The 9,334-nt window shown below is 34.6% G+C and overlaps 2 protein-coding genes across 3 annotated transcripts; both read left to right on the top strand.

Annotated features, from left to right (window-relative positions):
* The first annotated feature begins 1,361 nt into the window (after positions 1-1,361).
* Positions 1,362-4,713, top strand: LOC21391225 (26S proteasome non-ATPase regulatory subunit 8 homolog A). The gene is made up of 6 exons (XM_010108971.2): positions 1,362-1,620; positions 2,226-2,304; positions 3,014-3,116; positions 3,579-3,842; positions 4,268-4,379; positions 4,457-4,713. Exons 1-6 carry the CDS (start codon positions 1,516-1,518, stop codon positions 4,595-4,597), a joined length of 804 nt encoding a protein of 267 aa, XP_010107273.2. The 5' UTR covers positions 1,362-1,515; the 3' UTR covers positions 4,598-4,713.
* A 1,216-nt stretch (positions 4,714-5,929) lies between these two features.
* LOC21391224 (protein ABIL2) lies at positions 5,930-9,332 on the top strand. Of its 2 annotated transcripts, none has more exons than XM_024172789.1 (10): positions 5,930-5,983; positions 6,585-6,718; positions 6,873-6,955; positions 7,056-7,206; positions 7,879-7,978; positions 8,128-8,208; positions 8,306-8,339; positions 8,456-8,535; positions 8,678-8,763; positions 8,882-9,332. In XM_024172789.1, the coding sequence occupies exons 2-10, from the start codon at positions 6,617-6,619 to the stop codon at positions 9,050-9,052; spliced, it is 888 nt and encodes a 295-aa protein (XP_024028557.1). In that variant the 5' UTR covers positions 5,930-5,983; positions 6,585-6,616; the 3' UTR covers positions 9,053-9,332. The 2 variants fall into 2 exon arrangements, with proteins under 2 accessions (XP_024028557.1, XP_024028558.1); XM_024172790.1 differs by having other exon boundaries at positions 5,973-5,985; positions 6,598-6,718.
* Positions 9,333-9,334: the final 2 nt, after the last annotated feature.

Here is a 9,334-nt window from a genome sequence, read left to right as displayed (position 1 = left end):
TTTTTAATGAGGCAATCATGAATTACAAATTTAAAAATTAATAAAGAAATAATTTTTTTATATAGTTCGTGTGTTCATTTCAAATTTAATATATATATAAATATAATATATATAAATTGTAATACTAATATATATATATAAATAACTTAATATTAAAAAAATATTTAAAAAATTCGGGCAATTCGGGCGGGCTCGGGCCGCCAAATACAAACCCGCGACCCGTTCAAGGTGAAATTCGGGCTCGAGCGGGCGGCCCAAAAATCTTGGGCGGGTCGGGTTCGGGCTCGGGCAAATCCTCGGGTTTTTTGGGCGGCCCGTCCAAAGTTCCAGCACTAGTCCTGATATTGAAGGGTCACATTGCGTTATATTTTACCAACATCATGACGCCGTTATAGAAGACCGAGTGGTTTTCTAGTGAGACTGTGAGAGCAACTGGGGTGAGGACATGCTAAACAAAACGACATTCATGTCGATTTATATAATTTGTCGTTTCTCTCATATGAGTTTTTTGACAAAACAAAACGAGGCATGATTTTCTTAATTAAAGATGAAATAGGCAAATTTTTCTAGAATTGACCAAATTAATATCAACCTATACATTACTCATTTGGGGCTAGGGAGGGTTTAGGATAGAAGGTTCCAGGTTCAAAATTTGGGAATGCCAAAGGCTTATCAAACAATATATATATATATATATATTGTATATATATATATATATCACTTATATGTTCAGTTTTTTTTTTCAATTTATTTAAATTGACCTATTCTATTGAAAAGGAAATTATGATTAAAAGGTCAATAATAGAAAATTAATCCCATTTTTCGAAGTAAAAAAAAAATAGAGTTGGGGAGGGAGTGAAGAGACAAATACTTTTTAAAGTGCATGGATAAGAATTTTTACTATTTACTCTTAATCAATAATCTTTTTAGTTAAAGAATTATACTAATAAAAGAGTATTAATCAAGAATGAGGTTTTTAGTTAAATAATTATACTAATAAAAGAGTATTAATTAAGAATGAGGTTTTTAGTTAAATAATTATACTAATAAAAGAGTATTAATAAAAAATAATCGGTAAAATTTAGACTCACTCTTGAAGAGTAAATTCTACAATTTTCTATAAAAAAAAAGTACTTGCTAAACAAATAAGAAGCACTCATTGGCCGTTGGCCCGTTTGCCCTTGTTAACAACATACGACATGCCGTTTTTTATTTCTTTTGCGGGAAGACAAAAACAAAATGCCTCTCAAACATGTCGTTTATCTCGTTGAACGGCACGTCTTTGTATATGGTCTAAACCGCATGTCGTACGTTTTCTCCCCGAATAAATACACGTCGTTAAATCTTTCTGGCAAACCATCTGTTGGTTTCCGGGTCGGATTTTGCCACCGGATTCAAACCCTAGAAAAAGGCAAATTCCTTCTTGAAAGACAAGCAAAAGAACTTCACTTCTTTTCAGCCAAAATCAAACGACATCAAACAGCGAGAGATCGGACACTGCAGAGGAAGTCAGCCATGGATCCAAAGCTCACAGAGGTTTCGCAGCTCTTTGAGCGCTTCAAAGCCGCGATTTTACGCAAGGATTTCAATACCTGTACCAATCTTCTTTCTCAGCTCAAGGTACCTTTTCCGGAAACCCTAGTTTCTGCGCTTCAAAGTTTTCGTTTTTAGTGGATTGCTTATTGTTGTATAGTAACGGTTCTTCCAATTTCGTCCCCAAAATTGACGGGTTTTAGAAAAGGAGGAATTAGGGAAGTTTCGTTGCCTCTTCAGAGATTTGGTTCTTCGAAATTTTAATCATATAGCGATGTAATATACTTATCATTTTGCCATATTTCAGGTTCATGAAATGATGTATAGAAATTTTATCTGCAAATTGTGTAGTAGCATGTTGGAATTTGCGACGCAATTAGGGTTGCTTTTCACTTGTTTTGGATTGTGAATTTGGTTCATTTGTTGGCTTTTGAGTAGATTTGGTTTAAAAAAAATTACTTCTTTATGGTATTATCTTGCAATGGTGATGTAGATAGAGAAGTGGTTGACATCAGTTTTGAATTTTGGTATCTTGGAACGCTCCAGGGTTATGATTTGATTCGCATTTAGCTCGGACCATTTGAGGGGAATTCAAGTCTTTTTAAAAAATAAAAAAAAAAGTTTGTGTTTTTTTAGATGGATTTTTCGTTTTGCTTTCACGGTTTGAGTTACGTTGGCTGATAACTTTGCAGGTCTTGCTGACAGCATTCAGAAGCCTTCCTCCTTTGTTTGAAGAAACGCCGAACGCAGTTCATGAACTGACAATAGCAAGTAAAATTCCCAACTCAATTCTGTTGCCTCCTTTTGCCGTTGTTTCCTTTTTCCATTTTTTAGGGTCATACTAATTTATAATAGTTCCCATTCTATAATTTCTGAAGGAGGGTGCTTTCCCGTCAAATGTATTGCTTTCAGTCTTTAGAGTTTGCAATGGTTCTTGAAATGAGTGCATGGTACAGTAAGAAATATGAATCTTGTTATTCTTGTGGCAAATAGTAGATAGTTTTAATATACATCAAAATCATATAAAATGCTAGTCTTTATACTCGTTGGTGGGTTGGCGATTCAATCTGATCATTCCTCTCCATGTCATTTTTAGTCATATTTTCGTTTGAATCTTTGGATTAAAATCATGCTGAAATAGTACTGTAAATGAGTTACTTCAACATGCTGTGAAAGGATTGACTTTAACAGAGACTATTCCCTCTTTTCACATACGGAAAAATTAATGGGACAAATTGGACATGGAGCTAAAATGATGATTTGTTCATAATAATATCTAGATAGAACCTTGAAAGTGTTTGGATGTTTAATGCATAGGATAGTGATTGAGGAATCAAAGTCTGCCAGAAAATTATATGATTTTCCGAGTTCGTTGAGGATGCCCCACTGTCTGCTATCAAAGATTGTGTTATTGTGAGCTGTTATTATTTTAGTATTTTGATCTTTTTGCAATGATCAATATCTCGTTTAAAACTTTCAGGGGACATTTACGAGCATGCTGTTGTTCTGAGTGTGAAAGTTGAGGATCAAGATGCGTTTGAGAGAGATTTCTTCCAATTGAAGCCTTATTATACAGATGCTCGGTATTTTTTCTATTACTTAATTTAACACATGCCTGGATTCCATTTTTAATTTTGGAAAGTAGAGTTGGGCATCCATGCTAGGGGCATCAAAGCAGAAATGTGCATTTTTAGGCTATAAAAGTGCATTATCAAGTTTTATCCTTATAATCATTTTACTATGGTGCCTTGTAGCTTCTCTCTCCTTTTTTATTTTTATTTTTATGTAGTTTTTTTTGGGGGGGGGGAAGGGGGAGTGTTATAATAAGCTCCATAACTCTAGATTATTTTACTCATTTGGTTTAAAACTTTTTTAGATCTACTGATTTTTCTGCCTTTTTTTTTTGGTTGATCGGGGGTGGGGTTGGAGTTTAATGGTTGTTGATATATGTTCCTAAGATCCTCCCCTTCGCTGTCTTTGTACTTCTCTTTGCTAAATATTTAGCCGGCAACTAAACTAATTCAATTAATTTTGTTGTGGGGCAGTGACCGGATTCCACCATCCCCCGAGGAGTACCCAATCTTAGGACTCAACCTGTTGAGACTCCTTGTGCAGAATAGAATTGCCGAGTTTCATACTGAATTGGAATTGCTCTCATCTATTGCTTTGGAGAACCCATGCATCAAACATGCTGTGGAGTTGGAGCAATCCTTCATGGAGGGTGCTTATAACCGTGTATTGAGTGCTCGGCAGACAGTACCTCATGAGACTTACGTCTATTTCATGGATCTCCTGGCGAAGACAGTTAGGTATGGTATTCCTTAGTGTATGGCGGCAATAAATTGAACTGTCTTCCTGTGAATCCATGCATATTTCAGCAGCTTGTTTTTCTTCCTTTTAAGAAGAGCCCCAAAATCAAATTGCATGTGGTATGATTATTATTACATGTAAATTGTTAGTTTTGTATATAAAAATGGACCGATGATTCCTAGTATTTCTGGTATTTGTGTATTCGTACATATAAACTTAACCATTGAAAAAGCCGCAGTTCAATTTGGAAACCCTTGTGTAGTTTCAATTTAGTTTTGTATATAAAAATGGACCGATGATTCCTAGTATTTCTGGTATTCGTGTATTCGTACATACAAACTTAACCATTGAAAAAGCCGCAGTTCAATTTGGAAACCCTTGTGTAGTTTCAACATTTGTAATTGATTTCTGTTTTGCGTCCTAGAGATGAGATAGCTGGATGCAGCGAGAAGGCATATGATTATCTTTCAATCAATGATGCACGTCAAATGTTGCTGTTCACATCTGACCAAGAACTTCTAAAGTATATCGAAGAGGTAAAGATTATTGCTGCTGTCATTTTTTCATTTTTCTCTTTTAGGTTACAGATCTTAGAATTTCTTTATGAATGCAGGAGCACATCGAGTGGGACGTAAAGGATGGTTTAGTGGTATTCCAGAAGGCAAAAGAATCTTCACCTTGCAAGGAGATTCCTTCCCTGCAGCTCATCAACCAGACACTCAGCTATGCAAGAGAGTTGGAGAGGATCGTGTAGAGCCAGCTGCCTATGTCGTGTCTCGTGCTTTCAGACGCAATACTCCATCAAATCGAGGCCGAGTTCCTTTAAATCATTTCCTTTGTATTCTCAACTTGGTCGCTTTGGTGGCACATATCTTCTTAAATCATTTCCTTTGTATTCTCAACTTGGTCGCTTTGGTGGCACATATTGCTAAGCTTTGTGGTATTTGGATCCATTATTGCTAAGCTTTTGATACATTTTTATTTCTCAAGAGTGGATATTGATCTCTGAAATGGTTCCTTATTAACCGAAAAACGTAAAGCAAAACCAATATTAGACATGAATAAAGCACCATAGTAAAAAAGGAATTCAATGATAATTTAATTAGATCTATTAAGATGATTCGATTCGTATGGCGCAGAATTAACATCAATCAGCATAATTGCAAATTGATTGGCACCTCTAAATTCTAGTGTTGACTAATCCAAATTAGGATGCATGTGGAAAGGTGTGAAAACATAATAAAAATTGAAAATGCTGAGTCCATAATGACCTCAAGAATCATCAAATGAGTGGATAATCTTAACAATTTGCATCAAATATCAAGGCATTGAGGAGTCCTCAACCACCATATATGGCTCCAAAATTCTTGAATAGTTTAGGTTGCCATATTCTCTCAGTAGTACAAATTTAACATTTTCCTAAATTGACGTATCAAATGACTTCTCAGAAAGATACAAAAAAAAAACACGATATGGAAATCTAATACTTGAGAAGGTAACGACATCAAACTTTTTCAATCTCGGTTCTTTTTCTGAAAAGCCTTAATAGAAAAGAAATCATCACAAAAGTCATCCTAGTTATTTATTTTTGCAGGTGGATTTTTCAATATCCTGTCTCTACAATAAATAAAACGCTGTGGTCTCTTAATAAATAAATATAAATAAAAGAGGGGTCAAGTAGTTGGATCAAAAGAAAGTTTGATCCACTACTTAAATGTTTAATCAACCTTTTTTGCTTGCTTTTGGCTATTCCAAATAAATTTTGGGCAGGCAAAGTAGTTATCCTCAATGACTCCATGTGGTAACGTAATCAAGGTTTAATAGGACCCCGCTTTCTTCTCCCATCTACTTGTGGGTCCCTCACATTTGAAAAGAAGCAAACCACTGTGCACTTGCCACTTGGATGATCCTAATTGGCTCATGCTTTTCCCCATTGCAGAAAAGACATGCAAACTGACTTTAACAAGAATGATTAGTATGCAGATGCTCCTAATTTTCTTTCATATTTATGTAATCCAAACTAACTATTATTCATAATTGTCACTTCTCTCTCTCTCTCTCTCTCTCTCTCTCTCTCTGAGTTTGAATAGAAGTAGAACTCATATTTGCTGTTCAAGACTTAAGAACAGGAGAGACACAGGTGTATGTTCTTTATCTGATCACTCTATTGTCTGTTCTTTTCTTTCGTACTGCATTTTGTTTGGTATTTTACAGACGTCCATTTTTCTGTTTGTTTGTGAAGAAAAACCTGAATTACTTGAATATTATGACTGTTGTTAATTTAGTTCCATAATGGAAAAATAACTTTCACAAGCCACATAATTCACTGAGACATATGGACAAGTTTCCATCCAACAGTTGCAGTTTGACCAAAAAATTGTGCTTTTCTAGTCAATAAACTACTAGGGAGATTGTTTTATAGATTCGAACTATTGTTTAAATTTTTTTTGGCTATAATACTTTCTCTCATAATATTTAAATTTTTGTTTAAACTTTTCTGTTCAAACCAAACGAGCCATATAATTATAATTGATGTTCCAAATAGCAGTTGAACTTTTCTATTAAAATCTGCATATAGTTTCCTATAACAAGATTTTTACCACAAGGTATGAAAATATATATATATATATATATATATATATATATTACTCTGCGGGTGGGGTTCTACGGAAAGCTCCTTCTTATAATGGCTCAAGGGGTCACAGATTAAACATGATTCTAAAATTTCTTTTTCCTTTTAGATTTTCATAACAGGTCAAAAGAATACTTGTCCATGGAGAGTGTTAATTTTACCTCTTCAGTTTCTGCACCAAAGCCTTCACACCATGATGAACTCTTTATGCAGCAAAGGATGGTCTTCTCAGAGAGCTTGAATGTGAGCTCTAGTTAATTATCTCATTGATTAAGATTTACAATGCAATTTATTACAATTTCTTGTTTCAAAATTTTCAGAATGACTGAGCTTATGAAAGAATTGTGACGAGACAAAATTAAATTGTGTTTTTTTTTTAATGCATTTGGGAATTAAGGAATTGAAGAATCTGAGGAAACAGTTGTACTCAGCAGCAGAGTATTTTGAATTATCTTATAGCAAAGACGATCAGAAACAAATGTAAGTCAGTTTATGTACAAAACTTTTTTTTTCTGCTTTCTATCATTTTCGTTTTCGATTACAGTTCTTAATCTTCTATCTTGTTCTTCATAATCTTTAGAGTGGTGGAGACCTTAAAAGATTACACCATTAAAGCATTCATAAATACTGTAGACCACTTGGGTTCTATGGCAGATAAGGTCAACAATTTTGTGGATGAAAAAACTGTTGACGTTTCTGAAGCTGACCTCAAATTCTCTTGCATTGAGCAGGTACTTAGTTCACTTCCCTGTTATTTCAGGAAAAGATAGTAGTATTTTCTGTGTAAACTGATGCAAAAAAGAGCCCATTTGGAGGACAGAAGAACCTATTTCAAATGGCAATTGCTATAATTTTCCATCAAACATTATTATGCCTCCAAAATTTACCCTCCCTTTGCTCAGAATTTGATTGCAATTTTATGATTTAGAGTGTATCTGTCTTTGAGTGCATAGGAGTGCATATTGTATATCAGTTACCATAAAATCTAATCTTTGTACGGAAATAGTTTTTTATAATTAGATTTTCATCAAGTTTCGTTAAATTATCATACTTTTTTTAGTCTGAGTATAGTAGGATGCTAATGTGATTTAACGGTTAAGAATTGTATCTTATCGAAGTTTCATACTTTCAACACTCACTAAAATTATTCCAGAATGCGATTATTTTGTAACACTTTCCTCTCTAATATTATGGCCTCGTTCATTTCACCGATTCGGGTTTTTAATTTTAAGTTTCTACAGTAAAAAGTTATCATAAAATGTCACATCGAACTTTTTCTGTTACAGTAAAAAGCTCTCAAAAAATATTACATCTCAGCTCGAATTGAAAACTCGAATCTGCAAAGTGAACGGGGCCTATATGTATTATTTTTATCTTCTGAATCTGTTTCTTGGCCATCTTAGAGACAGAGAACAAGCCAAGACCTCATCGATCGCAGTGGTTTGTTCCAACAATCGTTGGCATTTAGTTTTCCAAGGCATCATAAGCGGTACATCATTCCAGGCAAATATGCTCTCCTATGTATTCATTCATTCATTCATTCATAAAACTCTTCTCCTCACAATAAAAATTTGATTAATCTCGAAAAGAAAAATGTGTTTTAGTGACCTGGTTACACTAATATATATATATATATATATGATTTTGTTCAGGTGGAGCCGCCAAAAATGCTATTGGTCAGTCTAATTTGATGTATCACGGTGTCGAAAATGATTGGTTTCAATTCAGAAATGGTATTTCAGTTTCATCTCTGCAATAACTTCGGTATATCTCTTTCAAGTTACTACGGAAATGCTAACTGGTTTATTTTTCTGAATGTTTTTTCCAAAGCAACAACTAGGGAGATCTCTCCAACAATAGTGAGGTAGATACTGATACACTATTCTTTGAAATGGAAACACTGTTATAATAAACTCACACATGCCTATAATTTCACCGAGCTCATGCTCTTCTTTGTAAACTGCCATTTGGCCCATTCAGTGAAGAGAATTCAACGTCAACGCCGTCTTCACAATCTTCACCCAAAACCTTTCACTTGACAAGAACAGCCTCCAAAGCAGGTCTATATCAATGTTTATAAATGTCTTTCCCTGGTGGATTTAACAATGTTAATTATGAGGTCTTAAGAGGGTTTTTGTGGGATTGTATGCTCTTATTATTATATTTTCTCTCTTTCTTTTTTCTTTTCTCTGGTTTCATCAGAGAGGAAAGAACCAGCAAATCATTTTCCGCATTCCGGTCTTGTCAAGAGATCAACGACCGTGAACTCCTCTGCTTCCAAACAACGGGTAAGCATGAACTACTAGTTATAGAATGGCGGAGAAATTGTTTGAACGAGTAGGTTGTGGTTTTGGCATATTGTCCGAGTAGATTTAACAGAAAATGCTGTTTCTTCTATATTTGCAGTACCCAACAGAGCCTTGGAGATCGGTTTCGATGTCTATTCATACAGAAAGAGATAGAGCCAAAAGTCCAGAACATTCTGGCTTAAACAGACGCATATTGAAGGCTTTGGTTAGCATGCGCAAGCGTAAAAAGGATGCCACGTCAAACAAGTACAACTTCAATGGGAACTGAGATCTATAAAGGAGCACATTTGAAGTAATTCGTTCTTCCAAGTCATTTTAGTCTTATGGTAATGATATTTGTTTCACATTCCTACACAATTTCTTTAAGAGAAAAAAAAAAAGGATCTTTTATCATATACTGCAAGTGTTCAACTGGATGTTTAGGCTTCCTTCTTGCACAAGTCTTCATGGCACACTTTACAATTGTATCTTATAAGAACTGTAATTTTTAAGAGACGAGTGAATCGTACTTAGATTATACTTGTCACTAACAATTTTGAAAAGGGAAATG

This window comes from Morus notabilis, unplaced genomic scaffold (assembly GCF_000414095.1).
Source record: "Morus notabilis unplaced genomic scaffold, ASM41409v2 Scaffold207, whole genome shotgun sequence".
Lineage (NCBI taxonomy): Eukaryota > Viridiplantae > Streptophyta > Magnoliopsida > Rosales > Moraceae > Morus > Morus notabilis.
This window is presented reverse-complemented; position numbering and strand designations above follow the sequence as displayed.